The 25,033-nt window shown below is 37.4% G+C and overlaps 1 protein-coding gene across 1 annotated transcript in view; it reads right to left on the reverse strand.

Annotated features, from left to right (window-relative positions):
- The window catches only part of LOC306766054 (ras-related protein Rab-26-like), a gene marked incomplete at both ends in the record, with an annotated part of 39,658 nt that overhangs the window by 1,283 nt on the left and 13,342 nt on the right, over positions 1-25,033 (reverse strand). The window contains 5 exon segments of the mRNA XM_079253641.1: positions 399-455; positions 578-643; positions 15,688-15,740; positions 19,370-19,436; positions 20,359-20,400. Of these exon segments, the coding sequence (XP_079109767.1) occupies positions 399-455; positions 578-643; positions 15,688-15,740; positions 19,370-19,436; positions 20,359-20,400 (285 nt within the window).

Here is a 25,033-nt window from a genome sequence, read left to right on the forward strand (position 1 = left end):
CTGTGGGAAAACAGAAGAGTGACCATAAGTCTGCAGGAACTCTTAACATGACGAATACATCAGTTCCTCTTGCATTATTGTCTCATTTTTTATGATTGCAGAATGGATTTTTTTCTTTCTGGTTAAAGAAAAATAAAAATAAAAACTGATCCATAAATAGATTTTCCCTTTGGAGTAGTATTATTCTCACAAGCAATAAAACATGCAATAATAATAAAAGTGGTACAGATTAGACGGTAAGAGATGCTGCTACGTTCACTGGTGACTTGAAGTGGCTTTTTAATTTTGAACCAGTTAAAACAAATATAAAGAATGATTTTTTTTACATCTATAGCAGATTTGCATTCAAACACATTTAAACAAAACTTTGGCGATATTTTCTTGACGCAGTTCTTTACCTTGGCGAGCCTCTCACCATCCTCTCTCTTCACCACCCTGTCATGAGTTGCATCAGTCTGGTAGAACAAAAACATGCTCACATATCCCAGCAAAAAGCCTTCTAAAATAAAATAAGAATCAATCATTTGTGCGTTTGTTTTTAGGATGTTTTCTAACCAAGACAAAAACAGTGTCTTGCCTTGTTTCCAAGAAGCATCAGCACCACATCTTGTTGGGCATATTCATTGATCTCAGTCAGCCAAGCCTGGCAAACACAAGTAAAGAATAAAAATAGAATACATTATAAATGGATAAACACACACACACACACACACACACACACACACACACACACACACACACACACACAGTGCACTAAGATATAAAGCACAATGTGTTACATAAAGGTAAAAAGCACCTTAGAACAAGAAGGCCTTGTCAGGAACTTGACAATGACAAAATGCGCATCAAATCTTATATCATGAATAAAGAACATGTTGAAATGGAGAGCGACATTTGCCTTTTAATAATAAATAGGGAGCTAAGGGACAAAATTTGTGCAGATAAAACGCAGAAGAAAAGAAAGTAAGTCAAGGAATAAACAAGCATCAAAAGAGCATATGAGGAATACTGTAAGAGGTACAGTAACAAACATCAGCAGGTTAATCAACACTGTCTGCTACATCCTGTTTTACTATGCACAAGGGAAAGCCTGGAACAAACAGCTCCTCTGGCTGCATGTGCTCTGACAGCAGCTGAACCATCCCATCACTGTTAATTAGCTCTGATTAACACCTGCAAAACTTCCTGATGAAATAATATCCATCATATCAGCACCATGCCTAATTGTCCCAGCAGTGACTTACCTTGCATTGGTTTTCTGGCTGGCTGCTGATAAATGAGCCTTTTCTTTAGTAGTTCTGCTCCAAAGCAGTTTTCTCTCTGACAGCTTCTTTTTAGGTAATTACAGTGATGACTTGGTGTTCGAGAAGGGATTGATAGGGGTCACAGCTGCAGTGTAAACACTGTGTACATTTGCAGAGGAACCTGAACAATATCATACTGTAAACCCAAATGCATCCTCTAAAATGAAAGTACTAGTAAGTTTTCTGTAAGAAGGCAGTCTCACACTGCTTTGTATAAATGCTTGAAAGACATGATTTGTCAACTTGCTGAAACATCAGAGGTTTCAGCGAAGTATCTAATCTTCTAATGAGAACACAGGAGACGGGGGGGGGGGGGGGGGGGGGGGGGGGGGTGTGTGTGTGTGTGTGTGTGTGTGTGAAATTTTACAACTACCAAACTTGAACAACATGAGAAGGAAAGTACTGTCTGCTTCAACTCAGGAAAATGCAGAGTTTAGTCAAACTCAGGCTAGATCACTAATGCCAATCTCATATTGAAATTTAGCAATATAAAAATGTGAAAAAGAGAATGTGTGGAGATGCCAGTTAAGGACATGAAACACTAAAAGACTATTGCACTTGTAGGCAATAAGTTGCCAAAAGGTCAGGGGATATGTTTGGTAAAAAGTCTTGCAGTGTGACACCTTGTTGTTGATCAACTGTGTCTTGTGACACCATAACTTCAAAACTCCTGATCACATGTAGTCTGAATATGGCTTTCAGCTAACACTGCTTTCTAAATGAACCTTTAGTGTGTGCACAGTCTCTGGGTTGGCACTGATATGCACTAGTGACTTGGTAAAGTTATCCAGTGCCAAATTTGATATGTTCCAGACCCCTCCAAACCGCACAAGGCATTATTTTTATTGTATGTTTCTGTAAGTAAGTGATAGGGAAGTTTGCATGGATGTCATGATTATGGCAGACATATTATACCTTGGTTATAGCTATGAGTCAGAGTGATGCAAATATAATTGGAAGATATCCTGACTTGATTAAAGTGGACATATAATTGGAACAGCTAGAGTTGCATGTAGATGAAAATCTGCAACCAAATAAAATGATTGTTTTCTCATTATGGTATGGCAAGGCAGGGCAAAGCGTACAAAGTTTATTTGTACACTCTAATTTCTATGAAAACAGAGAATGATCTGGCAGAAAATTAAAAGGACTATTAAAGGACAAACACTGATTTAATCCAAAAACAGAAAAATTTGCAGGTCCGCAGCACATGCCCAGTTGCATTCCTGGACAAATCCCCCCCCCCCCCAAAAAAAAAAAAAAAAATCTAAATTCCTGGGCTTGAGTGCTCCAGAATGGGGATCCCCAACCCTGGTCCGAAAGGTCCGGTGTCCTGCACATTTTTTAAGTGTTACTGCTGCAACACACCTGACTCAGACTCAGACAAGCTTTGCACATGTCTGCTAAATACACATTGATTTGAATCAGGTGTGTTGCAGCAGGGACAATTGGTAAGCCTGGAGGATACCGGTCCTCGAGGACCTCAAGGACCCCTGCTCCAGACACAGGACTCTGACAAGTGTATGTTTAAAACTGAGAAGGTTATTCACAAACGGAATGGCCAAAAACCCCTCCCAAAAAACAACAACAAAAAAACAAAATAACAAAAACATAAAAACAACAATAACAAACCACAGGACAACCACAGGAAAATATGATGTAAAAAAAGTACTTTAAGAAGGATGCAGAATAAGTGTTGAAAGGTACATCAAAGACAAACAAAAAAACACAGACAAAACAGAACATGTATTTACTTTCTGGATATGCTGATAGTTACCTGCCCTGAGTGGTGCAGTGACTTGTTTTTTTTTTTGTATCCTATAAAATATTCCATCCATTCAGAAGAATTCTGATGTTTCCAGCATGTTTATACTCATTGGATAACTGTTGGGTTTTACACATTGCATAATTCTCTTGCAGGCTGCACATACAGTGGCACAGTGTTTATGTCCATCCACAGACATTAAAAGAGACATTTATTTTCAACTTGGAGTAATTTCATTATCAACAACGTTCACCATCATAAAGCTGTCACAAAGATGTACCGCAGAAGCACATATTGGTTTGTTGCAACAGCAGTCTTGCATAGATGGTTTAACCTTCTTTAACTTTGGCCATCTTGTATCTTTCATGTGCTGGGTTTTGGTTTTGGCTGGGTTTTCCACAAAGGCAATATTTTGTTTATGATAAAATTTGTCAAAACATGTTCGATTAATTTATAACCTAATGTTGATAGACAATGGACCAATAAACATATCCACTAAATAATGTGATTTAATTGAATTTAGTAAACACAATGATCCCAAACAATGATTAATTTCAAGTTTCACAACTGTGTTGAAATTTTTAATATTAATGTGGTTGTCATGAATACATCGGTTATTCATCATTCATTTGGCAGACTCTTTCATCCAAAGTGAACTACATGTGAGAAGTGATCAATTTATCAGTGGGAGGAAGTTGGAGTAGCCAGAGAGCCCACGCATACACGGGGAGAATATGCAATATTCACACAGAAAGAGCACTGTTCAAACCTCCTTTCTTGCTGAGGCTCGTACCAGTGACCTTATTGCTGTGAGGCTGCAGTGCCACCATGCCACCAAGCTGCTGTCTGTACAACAGGCTAATCTTCATGTCCTAACAAGAATCTTTCACAAAGGATGTTATAAAGCATATTGATAAGCAGGAACAAGAGCCAACAAACTTCTTTTTATGCTGAAATGACTTTCTATTCTCATTATTCTCTGGATTTAGGGCCAAGTCAAATGCATTTTAGCTCTTATCAGTAACCGTTGAGAAATAAAGAAAGTTATAAGTTTTCTCAATGATTAAAGAAGTAAACTTTGATCAACTTTTTTTTATTACATTGTTGCGACTTTCCCATTGCAGATCACATTCAACTAATGTATGTATGTTCATGAAATTTATTTCCTACAAGAACCATTTTTTTTTTTTGGCAACTGGTCAATATATAGTTAACGAGTAGACCATTTGTCCCTTAATCAATCCTGTGGCTTTCTTCAAATCAGTGCTGAATCATGTTTGTTATTTGGTGTGCTGTAGAATTATTGAGGTCAGACGCTGGCTGAGAGGGTTCAATCAGGCAAAAAGCTCCTCCTTTCTGTAAAATGGGTGTACTTTAACCTACATACCTGCTGACGTGGCCTGCTGCCAATGTAGACTATTTGACTGTTTGTGTTTTAATATAAAATTCACAACATACTGGTTTAGATTGACCTTTGGAAGGTGTACCTGAATCCCAAACCCTGTATAATCTTTCTCGCACAAACATATCAAAATCTTTACAATGACAAATAAATAAATAATGAAAACGACAGCTTGCTTTTGAGGGGTTTTCTCCATATGCTGCAATTACCCTTGATCAACCATGGTTTGTAATTAGATCATTTGGATGTTTATAGCAGACCCTCATGGGTCATTTGCCACAGATAATCACCAATCACAGATGATGCCACTTTATAACTTTAATCGAGAGAGTTAAAGCTTTCTAATGTCTCATGACAGAAGATGATTGAGCCGTCAACAAAATAGATCAATGAAGTAGTTAGTGGATCTTAGTTTAATGAGTGAGAGCGTATAGGTTAAACAACAATGCCAGAATAAAGTGTAGTTGTGGCCATTATAATCACAAATTTCACATAAAAATTGTTGTATAAAAGATTTTCATGAGAACCTTTGAACTCTGACAATTTGGCATCTCAACTCTAATGTAACCCTTTGGTTAAAAGGATAAGACGGCTCGATGGAGCTATCATAGAGGGCATCACACAGTTAAACACCACATTTCAACTAATAAACATCAGTGAGCAGAAACAAATTTGCTCACTCATCTTTTTTTATTTTTATTTTTATTTTTTTTTACCAATATCAGAATTTCTGTTCAAATCTTTATGTAGCCAAAGGTCATAAAAATGGCACGGATGTTATGTGGCGGTAAATTTGTTTGCCTGCTTGTTACCTTTGCAGTGTTTCCTGTAACATACTTTTTGGTTGCGTGCCATACATGCCATTGTAGTCCCAAGGCATTGTGACCATTCAGATGCAGCTCACTTTATCCTGTTTGTAAAGGGCAACAAAAGCCCAAAATAATAAACAAACCCCGTAAAGCCAAGTGATTTCTGGGTCACAGTAAGTGCGTCTATGTTTTTTTCTGTTCTCCAATGCAATTTGATGAATTAAAATTAGCAGTCAAAATGTATTGAAATGAGAATGGCCAGTCCCTTTTCAAACAGCACCAAAGGGTGAGAGGTGACGAGATGGTGGATGATGACCTTGACGGAAAGATTGATGCCACAGAGGCAAAGATGCTTTAGAGGGTGCCAAAAAGCTGCAAGATAGAGAGACGTCTGGAGTGAGAGACAGCGCCAAGACAAAAGAAACTTCATCAGAGGGAAGGGGAAGTTTAAAGACAGGTAGACAGCCGCTGGAGGCTGTTTTGTGACACTGTCGAGACGAACTGTCACTTGTTACAGTATGTAAGGGCACTTCTGACATGCTTTACTTTTGTTGTCACAATAACATAAAGACAATCTGGGTCGGCTGCTTTGAACGTCTTTACTGGCATAGAGTAGCTTCTGATTGCAGAAACTTTTTTCAAACAGTATACGTTAGTGATTAGAAATGAGAGGAATCTAATTGATAATGAATGAGTGATAAAGTACATTTTGAAGTTTAATTCAACCAGCTGCTTCAATACAAAATAAATAAACCTCAAATTAAAATATAAGTTTGGTAGAATATCAAACCTTTCTGACTTTAAACATAATTTTAAACAAATATATAGACAATAACAAAAAACTGAGTTGATGCATTTGCCAAGAAATGTTGTTGCAGCCAATCACTTTAAACAGTTCACTCAAAAAAGCCATGGATGAGTGATAACCTGCTGCTTTGAATTCATTTGTAGTGTTGTCTGGTTTACTTTGATCCACCTCATTACTGGCTCATCTTGCTGCAGAGACGTCACTTTCCAGTCTTTCTCTTTTGTTTTCAGAAATGTTCTGTTGTTTCTTGTTTTACATCCATCTTGCACTGATGGATACACCAAGGCATCATAATTTCTAAATTTTACCCATCTGTGAAGCCTAAAAGTACCGGTAAATACATAATAACCCACAACTGCTGTCAGATACATTAAAACTAAGATAAAAGCATACATGTAAAAGTAGAAACTTGAACTCAAAAGTAAAGATACCCAAAACTGTAAAGTGATAATGTATTAGTATTAAATTACTTCTCACCTCTGGCCGAAACAAAGCACTTTGTTCATAAGAAAGGATATAATGGGTTTCATTCTGTGACAAAGACAAAACCAAAAGCAGCACATTGCCAAAGTGCTGTACGTTATCCGTAAACAACTGTAGCTTGTCTCTGGGAGTCTTCATGTCCATCTTCATGTGGACAAAACCAATGTTTCATAGAGCTCTAAAACATCTTTATTTCAGCTGTTCTGGTTTCAGCAGCTGTCTTTAAGCATGTCTTGTGCTGGGCTTTTTTCCACAACTTATGTCAACCTTTGCATAATTCTATCACATTTGGATTTTCAAAGGATTTTTCTGGCACTAATGGACTTTATTTGGAACAAGAGTGACATGCAGCGCAGAGCGCTAGGCTGGCTGTGTTTTGCATTCAGCCTCTGTACACAGGGTGACTGCTCATCCAGATGAGATCCAGTGCCCCCAGATTCACACTGAAACCATTGAAATAAAGATGGTATGAAATATAATAATTGCATTGTAGCTTTAATTGAAATTGGTTGGTATTTTCACATTAGCATTTCTGATGCTCTCAACAATAACACGGCTTTCTTATCTGAAGACTGTATAATTATCTGGGAAATTGTTGCTAGATTATCATTTTCTTTTTTATCCTGTGAAATGCTAGATTGTAATACAATGAAAATTCTTACTTGCATTGAGACTGATATTATTTATCAGTGAGAAAGACCTAGTGCAATACATAAGGGATCAGGAATGGTTTTCATTAACATCACATTTGAATAATAAGCAGATATAGATATAAGACAAAATATGAGACAGTAAATAGAAACAATTCAAAAACTAGTCCTTGAATTCCTTGATGACTTATTGTCAATAATGGCAAACTGTGAATCCTAGTAGTGTTCTAGTAGATCGCAGGTCATGCTTTAACAATAACAACAAACAAGACTTAGTCTCCTCATGGAGCCTCTGAGTTATTCCTCATGCCCCAACTTTCCCTCTGTTGTACTTTTGTCAATGCAGATTTGCTGTAGGTGACAATGCTATTCTTGCCAAGCTTTGATCAGATTATTACATGGAGAGACAGAGGGAATAAGTCTGCTCCAAACAACAGGCAGAGTCAGACTAAACCAATCGAGAAGAACGCGGGGAGAAAGTAGGACGTCTCCCCCGAGAGAAGGTTTAAGCAGCGGAGCTAAACAGAGTGGCACAGTGTCACACTCTGAAGATGCACACTCATGCATGCAGGAACAAATAAGCAATCTGTAGAATTCAGCAATGGGAACATTAAAGATCAGAAAATACATGTTCACCTTCACAATGATAAGCCACACACACAGAAACTCCCCCACCACCCCGAAATGCAGACAACTCACTGATGTCTGTGGCCTGACTGACAAAAGGCTACATGTCTGTAAAAGAGCAGCTGATGTGTCTCTCCTGAAACATGGATGTGAGACATGTCCTGGTGACAGATGTGCTTTGTGAAGCTGCAGTCAGTGAAAAATGAGCCAGAGTAAGATTGAAGCTTTTAACCATTGATTTGACCTGCACTAGCTGAACATGAGTGCCAAACTTATCATTTTTCTCTTTCACATACAAGCTCTTAGTTATACTTGTATTATTTTTAAAAATTCATTTGTTTTGTTTAACCTGTCCTGTTTATGACAGCAGAACGGTGGTCTGACAGCGCTGGACAAATTTACTTTGCCAATGGGAGTGTTGGATATGGGGCTTCACTTGAATTTTGAATGTTATTCTCTACTAGAGTAACAGAAGGAAGGTGTTCAGAGGAGAGAAAGGATGAGAAAATATAGAAAAATGGAGCGAGAAACAAAAGGCAGAAAACCACAAACAGCATAAACAGAAAAACCAAACAACCAGCTGCTACGTGTGTGAAGGAACAGTAAACATCCTAAGGCCTCTAAGAAAACACAAGAGTCAATCATCAGGAACACCTGCGGGAAGGAAAACAATGAAAACCATGAACAACAAACACATCAGCAATACTCTACTGGTGGAGAGCTGGTAAGTGCTATGTGGAGCCTGAATGATAGAAAATATCTAACTTGTGATCTAATGCCTATCTGTTTAAATGAGTTAACCTAGCTAATGGCAGTTTATTGACAGAGATGCTTTAAAGCTAGCCACTAATGGCGTTGCACTAAAAGACACTCCTTTATTGGCTGCACATCCCAGGTCTGGGGACTATTTGCATGCACTAAATTCGACTCTTTACCCTGAGAAAAATTATGATTATGGACTACTAATATGCTGCTTTAGTGACAAACGGTCCAATCCGATAGTAATTGAAATTAGTTCACGACCTCACCAACATACATTACAACAATGACCCTTTCAGGTTTTTTTAAATTTTTTTTTTTTTTTTACCAATTATAAATGCATGAGTGTAGGAATTAATAATTTAAAGTTTTCAATATATAATGCAGGATATGATTAAGTGTATGCAAAGAGTCAAGTGCCTGTAAAATGCAGGCCCATTGCAAATGGGACGTAAGGTTTCTAAGCTGCAATGGGAAAAATAAAAAAAGTCATTAAACCAGCAATGGTGGATTTTAAATGAAGTGATTTTATCCGTATATCGTCTAACCTCATGGCAGGATATAGATGCATTCACACACTTTTTTAAACGGAACACATAAAGATTTCTGATTATTTGATATTTTTAATGACCGCCCCATATTTCTTTTCCACAGAGTGGGTCCATTTTCTTAGAAAACATTAAATCAAAACGTTCTATAGTAGAAAAATGAAGAGGATGTGAAGAAAAGTTCAACTAAGACTTAAACTGAACTCCCCTTTAGCCTGCTTCTTTTGTACCACAGAAATCAAAGACTACCAAGCTTTAACCTACAGCAATGGACAGTTTTATATGAAAGATTTAAGACTTCACTGATCAACGTTTTGGACATCCATGGTAGTGCACAACTAATTGACCAAGCACAACTCAATTATTTCTCCCTTTTAATAATACCCACTAGTGTTCTATTGTACATCATTGGAAAGCCTGATTAGTCACCTTCACAACAAGGTAAACCATTGTGCTATACTGTATATAGAATGAACAACACAGCTAAATGTAGGGGTAGTGTTTTCGAAAATGTGGCAAAATCCACTGCAATATTGTCTTGTTGGTATTTGTTCTTATTATTAGTAGCTTGTTGGTTTGGATGATCACACACCACCATTGCAATGAGGAAATAACATGAATTGATAATTTTTTTCAGGGACCTCACATTTAGCTGTGATGCTCATTCCAAAGAAGTATGATCCTTACAAGTTATAAAGGTGATGAATCAGGCTTCCCAGTGTTGAATATGGTAAAAACCAGTAATAAAGTAGAGAAATACCTGAACAAACACTTATTTCCTTATTTTTTGTGCTAAGCTTGGGCACATAGTAAGCAAAACAGTAACAGAGATCATTTCTAATGGAGTCTCCTTGTACTGTTTTAGTCTTTGCAAAGACTTGAGATTTAGCTGCTGCTTAGCGCCAACACAATAAAATGGATGACAAGATCAAATATATGTGGTTTCTGAGGAATAAAAATGTAAAATCTTCACAACCACTGATGCCACCGATGACTTGCTGTGTTCAATTTATTTATTGCTTTTGTAAAAAAAAAAAAAAAAAAAAAGACTGAATAATAATCTGGTTCCAGATTTCAGATAATTAGGCCATTGACATAAAAGCTTCCCCCAGTTTTTAAAATGTTGTAAACCTACAGGCTTATCCAGACATTTAATCCACAAAGAAAGTGTTGCATCAGGCCTCAATTGGCAAAGTGACAAAAGTAACAAAAATAGGACAGAAAATGACAAAAGAGATGATTTATGACAAAACACAAGAAGCAGTACTTGACTGTGGAGGAGCTGCTTGGTGATTGAATGAGTCACAGTGTACAAACCTATCACACAAGACACAGTATAACTCTTCTCACTGCCAGACAAAGCGCTGGATCTTTATGATGCCTGATGAGGTAAAAGAAAAAACATTATTTCTGAAGTGGAAACAAAGAGAATATAGCATCTACCCACTGCCTTATGTAGAAACCTTTTCTTCTTCTTCTGCTCAAGATAATCTTTTCCTACTTTTATGTGCTATAAAATATATTACTTTCAGAAAAAAAGAAATGGACCACAGGCTGATTAATCTTGAATATTTCATATTATGATAGCATTGTCGCTACATTAGAATATTTTGCAAGATTTATGGCTCTTTAATCTGTTTTTATATAAAAGGCACTAAATTTGCAGTTCAAAGTTGAAGTCTTGATAATCTGAAATAATTGCTTTCCATGGCAGTAAAAGAGGAGCTAAACACTCGTCTCAACCACACTTTTTGATTTGAAAATGCCTGAACAGCTTCAACCTTTGACCTGTCAGCCCCCTCAAAGGTAAAGAGGTGCTCTTTGCAGAGCTGCAGTGAACTCGGAGAAATATAAAAGGCACTTTTCAGATGAACACGCAGAAATGATGGCTTTACATAACAATGAGCAAGGAGAGTCCATCTCTTTTTATAACTTCAAGAGATTTTTCCACCATTTTTGCAGCCATTTTGTTTCAGCATCTCCAACAAGAATTATCCAGAGGGGTATTGAAAGTTGTTTTGTTTCTGCTGGAATTGATTCAACTAAAGCAGGCGACTTGAACAACTCCTTTATTCATCTTGCGCCATTTGTGGCACCACAGTAAGTGCCCCATCTGTTTTGTCACTTTACAGTTGACACTGAAGTAACAAAAAGCCGCTTTTTCAACCCTGATAGGTAAGTACACTTCAGAAGCTGCTTCATGACTACAGTAATCTATAAACATATTGCAGCTGGCACATTAATAATGCTTAAAGCAAAACATATATGAAACATGATGGGATAAAACAGATCTTATGTGTCCTTGTAGAACACTTCCAGACCTGAAATAGTTGCTTCTTAAATGCGAGTTTCCTCTGATTAAAAATAATTAGTATTTCACTTTTTATTACTGCAATATTTACTGACAGTTTCTATCATCACTATCTGGAACGGTGGTAACATGACATTTAACTAGCAGCTATGTGGTAGGGAGGCCGCCATTTCATTTGAAGCCAGTAAACGCCCTGGGGACAGGCAGAGATGAATGAAAACAAACAGCTGCAGGTTTCATCTCTCTGCTATTATATTGTGTCTTTACAGCAAATGCATGATCAAGTATTTGTACATGAGCAACTTCACACAAAAAGATAGCAAGAGAAGCGGCACAGAAATGTATTATTCAAGAATCAGTGCAAATAAGAAACATTGTTTTCAATTTAAAGATAATGCGTCGTAATCCAGGTTAGTACAACAGATCTGCACAATCAATGTTAAAAGTGAGTTTTTGCTCTGAGAGATATATTCACTCTGATCACTGGAGTACCCACTGGTTCTCATTTTAGAAGAGCTTGCATTTATTGCTTGAGATTCAGACCAGCCCCCCCCCCCCCCCAAAAAAAAACAAAACAAACAAAAAAAAAATTTGACAGATCCTAGAAAACTGCACAGCTGTGCTTCTTTAAACATCCTATATAAAGTATGTTAATTAATTTCCGCAGCCAACTGAGGTGTGCTTACCCTCAGTGCCCTTTGAGCTTTTTAAATGCTAGCAGATCTTGTGTTTGTCTGGAAAACGTGGGTACAATATTAAAATACCAAAATGAAGAGATAGCAGTCAGATGTATCCTTCAGACTGTGTTATAGGTATTATTCTATGTGGTGCATTAAAAAAAAAGAAAGAAAATCAAAAGTTAATCAGGTTGGGGAATCGGTGGAAAACTAGCAGCAACTAGCAGCAACTTTAGGCTAACTCACAACCACTAACCAGTCACTGTGGATTGATAATCGTTGTAATTTCCATCCACAGCAAGTTATGTGATGCCATAATGATTGCACTGTATGAGCTGGGCAGCTTTTTGCAGTGATTCAGACAAATTATTTGCAGCAGACCTAAATAGACTTTTATTGTTCGCCTGAAGCAGCTTTCCCAACAACAAAACATAAATCACAGAACAAAACTGCTTGTGTATTTCTGTTAAAATGATGACTTGCACTGCGTGTTTATGCATATTACGTGAAGAAAAGGCTCATTCACCCACCACTGTGGTCTATATAAAAACACCTGAGAAACTCACACAGAATGAGGGAAATAAAGTTAAAATCCACATTACATTTATTCAGATGCACCATGTCTACTTTGCCAGAGACTGTCAAGCATTTAATTCTGATCTGTTCTTACCAAAATGATAGATGGCTGTAATGAAGTTAAGCTTTGCTTTCCTAATTACATCCTTACAGAAGTAAAAAGTGACACCACAGAGAAGAGATAGTCTGACTGTAAAAGGAAATGTACTTGCCCCTTTAATTTATCCCCTTTATTCTGAGTGCCATTCATTACCATTAGTGTGCATTAACATGAGCTAGTGCTTGTTAGGCAGCGGCGTGCCAGCAGGCTTCCGCAGCTTTAGTCAATATTTTCAACCCTGCAACAGTGACTGGATGTAAGAATGGTGAAAGCTCGTGGAAGAAGGAAGGCTGAGCAGATGATGGAGGACTTGTCAATCTGCGCTTTTCAAGAGGACATGTAATCTGTGCAAAGCTAAATCCAGTTTTAAACACACTTCTCCCCTATTCCTGTTGACTTCCTATGTTAAAGCAGTATAGGTGGAGCAATGGTGTTAACGCTATGTCATTGTTCCACTTGGTTTGCTTCAGATTAACATCAAAACAACAACAGGATAGATTAAAAGGAAATTGTGTCTAAATATTCTTGGTTGCAAAATACTCAAGAGAAGTAGCTTAAGAAATAATTTCAGACAGACGAGACTTTTAAAGTGACACTCTTTCTGAAGCTACAGCAGCTCATCATAGAAAGGAAAGGAAACTGCGCCAGGTTGCTGACACTGTTACCCATTCTCCCCGTTTCCATCTCTACATATCCACTCTACACATCCGTTCTTTATTTGAAGTTTGTACTCAAACTTTTGTCAGATCTTCTCCACTTGAGAATCATCTTTCATGCTTCACTGATCACTTAGAGCACACACGCACACGCACACACACGCACACACACACACGCACACACACACACACGCACACACACACACACACACAAGCCCTAACTGCTAATTACTGGACATACAAAGGTATTCAACATCCTCTCCCTCTGCAACACAATATGTCTCCAATAAGTAGTAAATCCAGGGGAAATTAGATCAATCTGCTCTAATTAGATTTACACAAAGTGTGGGTTCTTTTCTCAGCAGGTGTACAAAGGCTTATTTGTCCTTTAAAATGTAACTACAATGATAGAGTTGGAATAAAAAGTTTTGTGTCTCACTCTCTCCTTTTTTTTTTTGTATTATTTAGGATTTACTAGTTATTTACCACTGTGATATAGCTTTCTGATGTCTTCAATTGGTCATCTGCTGCTCTCTATTTGTCCTTTGTCACACTTAATTTCCATCCTTTTTCAGAGTGAATCTTCCTTTTTTGGAGTTGTTGCATTTTTACTAAAACTTGTCTCAAGCAAAGCTAACAATGGATCAATGTACAGTAGTTGATGTGCAGGTCAAGGGTTTAAAAAATCCTCTTCTACCGAAAAGAAATGAAATGCAATTAAATAAAATATATGAGATGCAAAATTACTGGACTTGTCATAAGAGCTACTTGCGTTTGACAAATCTCAGGAGACAACCAGCAGGTTTCCCATATATTTCTGCTTCTACACGCCTGAATCAAATTAAATGTTTAACAGCCTATCAGATTCTTCACAAACAATCAATAAATTGAATCAGCTGTGTTGGAGAAAGGATACATGGAAAACCTGCTGGATTGCGGACCTCGTAGGGCCGAGTTGGAGACTTCTGCCTTACCTGCAAAGATAGTAGGAATGGTAGCACTGATCCCACAATCACTCACAGTCCACATAACACTGTACCTCTGTGTGACAGCAGATGTGACTGTGCTTATAAAAAATGACTTTACTATTGCCTTTGCAGTGCAATCATAAACTCTTCCAGCCTTATTCTTTGTGTTTTCACTCTTACCACTACAGATAAAATTCATTACTTCTTGCTTTGTTTAAGATTTTTGTGGACAAAGCAAGAATGAAACGACATCTAGGACCAATTGAAAATTTCGGAAAGCTATATCGCACTAGTACACATAGCTGAAGCAATGAGGAGAAGATGTCCGATCACAGAATAATAAATTGTACCTGGTCTGCAAATTGTGTGCAATTGTGTAGTTGCACCTACAAATGAAACCACAGCATGTTCTATGCACCGAGTCGATCTGGCTGCATCGATTATAAAAACCAGTAATGAATGGTAGATTTGCACGAGTTCTCATGTGATTTTAATCAGTTTCATCTTTCATCTTCTAACCTGTTTTCAGGGCTCTTGCTGTCAGAAAACATAAAGCATGAACATTCAACAGGCAGACCAGGCGCCACAGTGGTCAGCACAGTATATACTGGGAGTTTTCTGTGTAAAGTATAAATGCTGTCACTATAATGGCTTCCTGTCACACAGAGATGGGGAATTTTAAATAAGACAGCCTTTACTGGATATTGATATTGACAAGATCTTGGTCTCAAAACTCAAACTGGTTTCTGGGTGCTTCACCGTGGCTGCCCACTAAACTATAATAGGTCATCTTAATTAAATACAGAAGACAAATCTCCCCACAGGGACTCATAAAATAGAACTTAACTAAATTGTTCAATAAAAGCCCTGATAAATAAGCTGTAAAGGAGAGACTAAATAAAGGTCAGATGTGACACATGAACTCTTTGGTTTTTGAACACAGTCCCATTTAAACTGGTTGTTACACTGTGTAGACTGCAACCATTGAGCCTGATGCTTCCAATAACTCATATTCCCACACATCACACCAGCAATCTCTGTATTTCAGCAACATTAAGTTTGTCATCCATGCAGTAACTCGTTCATGTTACACATCCTTTTGTGACTTCTATTATCAGCACTTGGGGTCCCAGTTTAATTTATCATGTCGTGTGACATGTTCAAGTCACACCTCAAAGAAAAGTGATGGGTGGATAAATCCACTGTCACCTAAGAGCTTCAAAGAAGAAGAAATCATGACCAACCTGTATGTTGTCAAAGGATGATTTGTTGGTGACGTCGTAAAGCAGAAGAAGAGCTGAAGGAAACAAAGAAAAGTTTAAATATGAGACCCTTTGGTAGAAAAAAAAAGAGTTCTCAGCAAATATTCAATTTAATGTTTTGATGTCAATGTCTCAGCCTCGTACGAAAAATTAATTCAGAAAGGCAGTTGCTTATTTTAACTGAAGCACAAAGCAGCAGTGGAGGGGATGAAAATGCATATTGGACATGACTAATGAACGCTATCAATAAAGTCTCAACATTCTCAACATGACGCAGATTGAAAAAGCAAACTGAGGCTGGAGAGGGATGGTAGAAATGCAGAGAGAAAAAAAAAACCAAAAGCCCTGACAGCACTGGAGGGAGACCAGAAGCTGACATGGAGAGCAAAACAACAAGAAAAAGGTTTCTGCAGGTAAACATTATAGAGGAGATTTTAAAAGATTAATTTATATATTATACTATATATTATATATATCTATGCATTATGTGTAACTCAGACCCTTCCCAATAAATAATGCAGAGCGTTAAAAAGCATAATGTAATTACACGCTTAATTTCACCATAATTGATAAATCTCAGACTTTGTGATTAGGAAAAGATGTCACATAAGTACGTTAATTACCTTCAGTAAAATAAAACAGAGCCATTAATTAAAATTTCAAAGAACAAAACACTGTTAGTGTTGAGGTAATTTGTATGAAATGTCACTGCTTTATAGATTTTGTATAAAAATAATTTTTCCAAATAATCTAACATATATATTTATAAAGCTATAATATAGCTATAATAACCAGGATAATCATTTTCCCTTGAATTTCATCAGGGGATTCAACCCTCACATCCCTGGCTCAGCCACAGTGGCTGGTTTAAAAGAAGAAGAGAACGAAACCATAAAAGCTCAAATGACAGGAAGAGGTTACGTAGTGTGCATTTCAATCTAACAACCAACCATCTACTGAATGTTCACAGAGCAGCACAGGACAGATCCCATTGTCTGTCGGCAGGATACCATCAGTCAATCTGGGACAACAAAAATGAATGCTTGTGAAAAATATGACAGGAAACTTGTCAGCATACTGTGGGAACATAAACAATGTTCAAAAAAGGTTTTTCATCCAGGACACACGATGGTTTGTTGTTGAGCTGAAATGCTTTGCTGCTTTCGACCCGTCTGTAATTTCCATTTCTGTGGTTTGTTTATTCGTCATCTTTTATCTTTTTATATCACCGTGTTGTTTGTCAGTGTGGTCTTGTTTTATCAGTGCGCATACAGTGTATGCCACAACAAGATATGTAATCCCTTCAAATGCAGAAACAACTAGAAGCTCAAAACAAATAATTACTGATTTTAACATTGCAATGAAAAATGTGTGCACTCTACTCCACAAAGCAGATACACTTCCACCAGTCTAAAAAAAAACATTATTGCATGCTTCACTCTTCATTTTCAATTCTAGAGCCTCTCCCAGTTCTGAGTCCCTCTGTCCTCCTACATTTATCTTCCTGCAGAGGCACGTTGAATCTACAACTAAGCTTCTGTCCAAAAAATAGGATGGCTGTAAAATTGGACTCCATTTCTTTTTCTTCACCTCAACTTCATAGAGGAATGCAGATGAGAGCATGTTATTATCCTTCAATGTGTTATATAAAACACAATGGCTGTCTTCTGATTACATGAAAACCGCCTTCAGGCATCTTGCTTTGGATTTTTAGTTTATTTTTCTTTAATTAAAAAAATCTGCCATATAAGTCAGGCGAGGGCTTAACTACAACTCAAGGGATTGTCTGTCAGAGTCACAAATAAACAAACAAACAAAAAACATTACAATGACTATACTCTGCATTTCCATTCAAAAGTCACAAGGACTCCTCCTCCAACACCAATTAAAAAAGTATTTTTTGCAAAAGCAAACCTCTTTCTAAGTTTTTCAGCAAAGTTGTATCAGTGAGTGATACTGATAACTGTGCAGACAATATGAAGACCAGCAGGCAATTAAAAAATGTATATTCTTTGTTGAAAACTGGAAGGTTTAGACCTGAAAACTTGAATATGTGTAACAGAGTGCTTTTGCACATGACGTCAAAAGCTTTCTGACATACTGATACCACAAGAGATTGTTCAGATTAAAGTCCCAGACAGAATCACAGTCTGCAACCTTGAAAGGTTTTAGTAACTATATATATGTATATATATATATATATATATATATATATATATATATATATATATATATATATATATATATATATATATATATATATATATATAAAATTTTGTATTAATTTAGCTCATAGAAGAGACAGGTCATAGGGGGTCAGCATTTAAAAGAGGTTTGAGTAGGTTAAGTGAGCACCACATGATATGCTTTAAACCAGTAACAGGGAAGTAATTGAAAGTCATGGAAGAAAAATGAATAAAACTGCACTTCAAATCTGTGTGTTTTTGTTTCATAGTTTTCAGGCAAAATGGCTGAAACTTCTCACATGAGACAGAAAAAAATCCATGTGAAATAGATTTGCTGCAGCTAGGCAGACTGACCACCAACCCATGACATGGATAATGAAGACAAAACACAGGCACAGATCGTCTATTTTCACATAATCAGGTACGCATGAAGTCTGGCTTCTGCCAAAGTGCAGCTTAGGTCTGGTTAAGTTGTACAAATGTAAACAGATAAAAAAAAAAAATAACCAAAAGGCAAATTTATTCTTTGATCACACAACTAGAAGTCCTGCTGGTCTGAGACTTGAAGAAATGAAGTGATGCCTTCTCCATACATACAGGAGTTGAAAGTTACATGCATATACTGGAACACTGGTGAAATATCAAGTCCTAAAAACAGCACAGTCACGATTTAACATTCAAGGAGAAAACCAGGTTGCACTTAGAAGGCTGCACTGTGAATGAAATCTTTTCTATCTGTACAATCCCATACTGCCTGTTTTAAGTAAATATTTGATTACCTGATGTTATTTTTCAATGAGAATGATCTTATGACATTATATAAACAAAGGCAGAACTGTGTTTACACATGGATTGCACCTGGATGTCACAGGAAACAGACCGCAATATAATGTTTTCCCTTCTTATCCATGGATTCACGCTCTGATTGAAGCTATTATCAGATGCATTTCTGACTTGATTACAAGCAGTAGAAAGTTACCATTAAGAGCACTCAAATAAACATGCGTATAGTCAACAGTAACATGAGGATGGAATAAAGGGAGATGTAAACATACAAACTTGCACAAACACAAAAGAAGGCGCTCATTTGTGATGCCTGATTACAGAATCTAAATGAGTTGTCCTTCTGTCTTTGGAGAAGAGTTATAAAACCCCAGTGCTTGAAAAATACCGCAGTTTGGAAGAAAAACATTTAAACCTTGGAGAGATATAACCATCATAAACCTTGATGGGAAGTAACAGCTTTAAAAATGCCATCAGCTTTTAGCAGACAGAAAATAAACTGCAGTAGACTGCAAATGGTTCAGAATAAAAACTAAAACAGTACCAAGATTACAGTCTGCATCATATAGGACACATTCCTTAGTCACATGTTCATTGTTGCTGCATATAGTAGCTGCTGAGTTTTTAGGATGAGCAAATTTTAAACCAGCAGCATGATTATCAAGAAAGCCTGGAACAGAATATAAATGTCTCACCATGGGCATCACGATAGTATGCATGAGTGACACTGCGGAAGCGCTCCTGTCCAGCCGTGTCCCAGATCTGATAATAATGAGAGAGTTTCAGTTTTAAAAAGGTCTAAAAATGCTCAAAAAATCTCAATAATCAGACAATATCATAGGTAAAATCATTCATCAACACTGCATTTTGAGGATATCTGCTTTGAGATATCATGTCCTCAGTACCACAAAGAGTAAACTATAGGCAATAATACAGGACAATAATAAAAGTCAGATCAATTTTCAGTTCAGTGTTTACTTTCACCATAAAGGCAACTTTTCTTTATTTATGTCAGTTAATTTTCTGAACGATAAATACCTGGCATGACTGCACTTTCATCACTGCACAACTTTTATTCAATTCAGATTTGATTAATATTAATAATAAAAATGATCACTTAATAAACTATGACTTCAATCTTTAATCCTGTCTAACACAAGTTTTAGCAAGCAAAAATTTGGATTAGGTTTTTAACCTTAAATTTATCCCCCTTGCAGTGAGCGAGTAAATAAAAAAAGAAATGTAAAAATATATTTGACTCTGGTTTTGCCCTAAAATCTGTTTACTGATCACATGAAACCAACCAAACGCTGCTACACGGCTAAATGGAACAAGATTTTACTACATCGTTCATTGTTTCTTTTCAGGACAATATATATCTTCTATCAGATATGGACTCAAAACGTTGTTGTGCTTGCACAATGACAATAAAAAGTCTAAAATCTTGAATCTCTGACACATACGTTGACAAAAACATGCAGAGAAGGCGGCGCTGGGCTGTCAGCTGTAACTGTGGTTACATTATCTTCTCCATTCAGAGCAGATATGTGTAGATTGACTGTAACCCTAACTTGGTGTTATCCTTAATGTTCTTTCAGCATTTTTTTTCAGGAACCTATAAAAATGTGTGCACAGATCTCATCATGTCAACCTTTCTTTTCAGATTATAAATTCAAGTACTTACCTGGAGCTTCACCTTGACCCCATCAATGTTCAGGACTTTGTTCTGTGAATAAAAGTAAGAAAGGAAGATGAGTGACAGGGCCTAAAGTTAAACTACTTTCTCAACTAGCAAAATCATTTTTAGTGTGTGGAAGAAACAACTTGATGTGTGTGTATTTTTGTGGTTAAGCATCTGAACAGCCTGTCATCTACCTGGGACACTACTCTCTACTCCCCATCAATATTGCATGTTTCCAGTTCACTCAGGACCCGTTTGATGAAGCTTCGCCTCTTTCCTCTGGAGGATTAACCCCCTCTGCTCTGCTAACCTCCCTCTGTCTCTTCTATGGACACGTTCTTCTGATCTTTGCTTTTGTCTGTTCTACTTAACTGCACAAACAAATGGATGTGCAGTTTCAGTTCTGAGGTTGATGTTGCTCTGGGATTCATATGTGAAACATCCTCCTGCCATCCGATTTACTTCAGTCTAAAATACAGACAGATCTCTGTCCCAGTGTGCTGATTTGGATTGCATTCCCCTGCTGCCAAGGCAACACTCAGAAGACTCCCCCTACCTTCATCCCTCACCCCTTGGGATTTTCCTGAGAGCTGCAACTGACCTTCTAATTTCCCACATCCCTGAGGAGAGACAGAAGATACTCAGCTCTGACAAAATGCTGTTAATTTTCCAGCAGAGCACTTAGACATAGATATGGTCTTTGTTGACATGTTCAGCTCATCTACCTCCCTGAGAGCCACAAAGTGAGAACTACTATACATATTCATGTCAGGAACTTGAGCTGCAAGCAAGTTTATAAGTATGTGCTGATAGAAATCAGAGTCTCGAAAGACTACCTCCTTGTTGTTGTTGCTGCTAAAAACAACCCGTAATGTGCTTAGAGGCTTCATAAATATTTAGTGATCCAGATAAAATCCTGTAGTACCGCCAAGGTGGGGATTTTGGGTAGTTAGTCTAGCTTGATTGCTCTGACAATGATGCTGAATATGTTCAGAATAAACACTTTGAATCAAGCAGACCTTAATATAGCAACACAGACTTAATGATTGCTGAAAGAGTGGATTAAGTAGGATGAAACGCATGTACCTCAGCAGCTTATATGAGCCAGTCTGCTACGGTGGGATGAAAAATTAAGGTATTGCAGATTAACTTTCAGAACTTTTTCAGCTTCAGCATCTTACAGGCTGACACAGCTTTCTGCTATGCACAGTCACATTCTGCTGAGAAGAAACGCCACTTTCAGGTCTATTTCTTTCCCTGAGCTACAACAAACCCCTCCATACTGAAGACATCTTCAAATACAAACTGTTCTACTTACCAGCCACATGCTGGATGTTAGCTGTTGAATAACCAAACTCCCCCAAAAGGTACAAGATTGAAAACGTACACTCAGAACAGATTCACGCTAACAGCACTTCACAGGGATCATAAATTACAAATGTATGAGGAGCTTTCAGAAGAGCCTGTGAAGTGTGAGCCAATAAAACATTTATGGCTGCAGCGTGAGGCAACTAACAGAAGTGTGACGTCCACAGAAAGCTTATACATGAGGCAAATTAATAGCTTCAATGACAATCACGTAAACAAGGGTACATGGGGCGGTTCTTTGATGTCTTGGTTTCCCCTCTGACAGCTAACTGGTGCATATGGCTGCTTTCAGCCAACATACAAGTTCAAAAATCAATGTGCTGGGGCAATGAGTTAAATAACAGAGAACAGGGATGTGCGCTGCATTAACACCCAGTTTCCAGCTGTCAAGTCATGCACACACAGACATAAGTACTCCTCACAAAGGCAGGAACATCCACACCCCACATTTCCAGTGAGTTTAGTTGTAGTTGTTTAGTTTACAGTCAGCATCAGTGATATATTTATGATAGTTTATAGTGCCTGCATATTACTGCAGCATGTAGCTAAAACAGGGTATACACTATTTCATGCACATTTTTCAGCTCAAAGACAGAAAAATAAATGCTTATTGGATTTAGTTATTTTCAAGTTATCAAAGTTGCCATCATCTACCTGTGACAAACTGAGCCAGCAAAATTGCCCAACAGTGTTAGGCAGTCTAAGACACGACCAAGGTCAGGGGGCAGAAACTTGGCTACCACTGAATGACATATGCAAGTGTAAACCTCAAAACAAGCCCTAAAAATGAAATGACAGTGACTTGAGATAGAGAGGATGGAGGGTATTTAATCACTGATTACCAGACTCAACTTTAAGTCAAGCCACAGTAAGGAAGGTGCTGGTGTGGTTTACTATTGGTAAAGGGATACAGTGTAACCACTGACCCAAAGCTTAGCATAAAGTAAGTAATAATGAATGATTTCTGGGGTCAATATACAGAGTTTGACGCTCCAAGGGGGCTGCTGTTTCAAAGACAAGGACATTGTAACATTGCAAGGAGCAATCAATCTCGCGGGGTGGGATCACGTGACCTCCCCCTCTATAAACACAGAGGGCTCTGCTTTGTGCTTCTTTTTCCTCCTCTTCAAAAGCTTGCCATGGCTGAACGAAGTAATGTGAAAACAGTGTCTAAAGGGCCAGAAAGAGAAAGTGAGAAAGGGATTGCACCAGAAAAAAGACACAAGTCGACCTTGGCAAAGAATTTGCTTGCTTAGAGTCTGATGAAAGAAAAATGTGGATGCAAAACCCATTCTCAGTTTGCTTGAATATTATTAGACTGGTAGGTTAGGTCTTTGCCTGTTGTGCAAAAGTTACTGCTTCATTTGAAGCCTAAAACTCTCCCAGTTAATCATTCTTAGACATACAGCATATTATCTTAGTGGCTGTGACAGCACACTACATCAGATTACACCAACCCTCATATCATGCAACCTATGACTCCAATAGAGTGGCTTTACAAGTTGACCCTGCATATATTGAAGGAAACTATAGTTGCTGAGGCAACAGTTATTTTGCCTATACCCTGAACATATTTTTTATCCAATTACTTTTTAGTATAGTAGGTGAATCCTTAAATTAATTCAATTAAACAAACTACAAATATTTTGTGATTACCTTCTGCCTTCTCTGAGACACTTTTAAAGGATGTTCAGGGTTGTGAATTAAGATAACATAAAAAGCAAGGTCTGCTTCCTCAACAAGCCTCTAACTGTGCAGTTAGTGAAAAATAAGGGACTTCCTATTATTGATTTTCTCACTTGAGTGACCAGGTGAAGCTGAAAAACAGACTAAATGAAAGCGCTGTGAGCCTTTTGGCCCTTTAACAGTACCAGTTGCAAAAATGCTGACTTCTGCATTGTGTTGCAGAGACCACCAGGCACACAACAAAACAAACTAAAGAGGTCCAAAAATGATTCAGAGAACTTTCAAAGATGATTTAGTGAGACACCATTCAAAGTGACAAAAACATTTGAGAGTACAAACCTTCTCCAAGCAGCTCATTTCCACCCTCACTGTGATTTCCATCATATGTTTTAGTCCTACATTTATTTACATGTATACACCATTCGATTCTTAGATAGTTAAGGAAGCCATGGTGTCTTGGCTATATGGTGGTGTTTGCTACATGTTTATGTCTTAATTTTTTCCTGTTCTTGATCGTTGTATCCAGAATCTTGCCAGGATCCAGATTGTTTCTGAGGTTTTGTAAAACATTTTGGGAACTTCCCTTATATTTTTTGGCTAAGCACCCTGACCATTTATTGTAGAGTTGCATATGTAATAAAAAAAAAACTGCCCTATCCAGCAATAGCACAGAATACTTAAAAACCTCCTGGATCCAGATGGTAATACAGATCACAATTGAGATATAATGGAATCTAAGAAAGAGACAGCTGTGAGGAAAACTGCTTTTTTGAACTCCCAAATTTTACTGTCACAGCTTTCTTTATGTATCAGTACAGACAAGCTACACTAAATTTACTTTTTTGTAATGAAAACACAAACACACAAAGGGCAGTGAAACCAACCAATTATTGTGGCTACTTTGAAAATGAGAATCTGAACCATTAATTAGTACTGATAAACATACTTGACGATCTTAAATGTTAAAATATGACATATTAACAGGAAAGTAAGCATGAATGCGGTTCCACAGATGCATACCCATGTCACGTGCAAGCTCTGCGCAAGTCATCTCATTAAGGACCGGAGTTGATCATTCCTGACCTATACTATCACTGCTGCAGGCAATTAAAATGACAGAACACATGGATGCTTGCAAGCTTTATAAATATAATCTTTTTTACATTTTGATTGTTTTTAGCTTAGCTTTCTTTTATCTTATTCTTTTGAGTCTGTGCCTAATTTTTTTTAAGGCCTCTGCTTGCAAACTGAACACCAATAATAATATGAGAATATTTCTGTAACCACAAGCTGTATTTACATACTTTTGGATTCATGAAAAGATAATGCTTTTTTATGACCTTGTTTGGACCTAAATCTGGACACACTTTACCTTTGGATTTAATGGGAAATTTTCTGCAAACTTTTAACTGGTTCTGTATATAAATATCACTATATGTCTGACTGGTGATGGATGAATGAGACCGACAGAAAATGAACACAACTTTGCAGTGATGCACCTGCATCTTTAAACCTCCATCAAATCACAGTGCAAAAGGTGAACATCATCTCTGCAAAGGACAGCTTTGATAAGGCGAAACTGAACAGAGAGGTGAGAGCAGTTTCACTACAGACAGGTCAGGAA

Source organism: Telmatherina bonti (assembly GCF_933228915.1).
Source record: "Telmatherina bonti genome assembly, chromosome: 14".
Classification (NCBI taxonomy): domain Eukaryota; kingdom Metazoa; phylum Chordata; class Actinopteri; order Atheriniformes; family Telmatherinidae; genus Telmatherina; species Telmatherina bonti.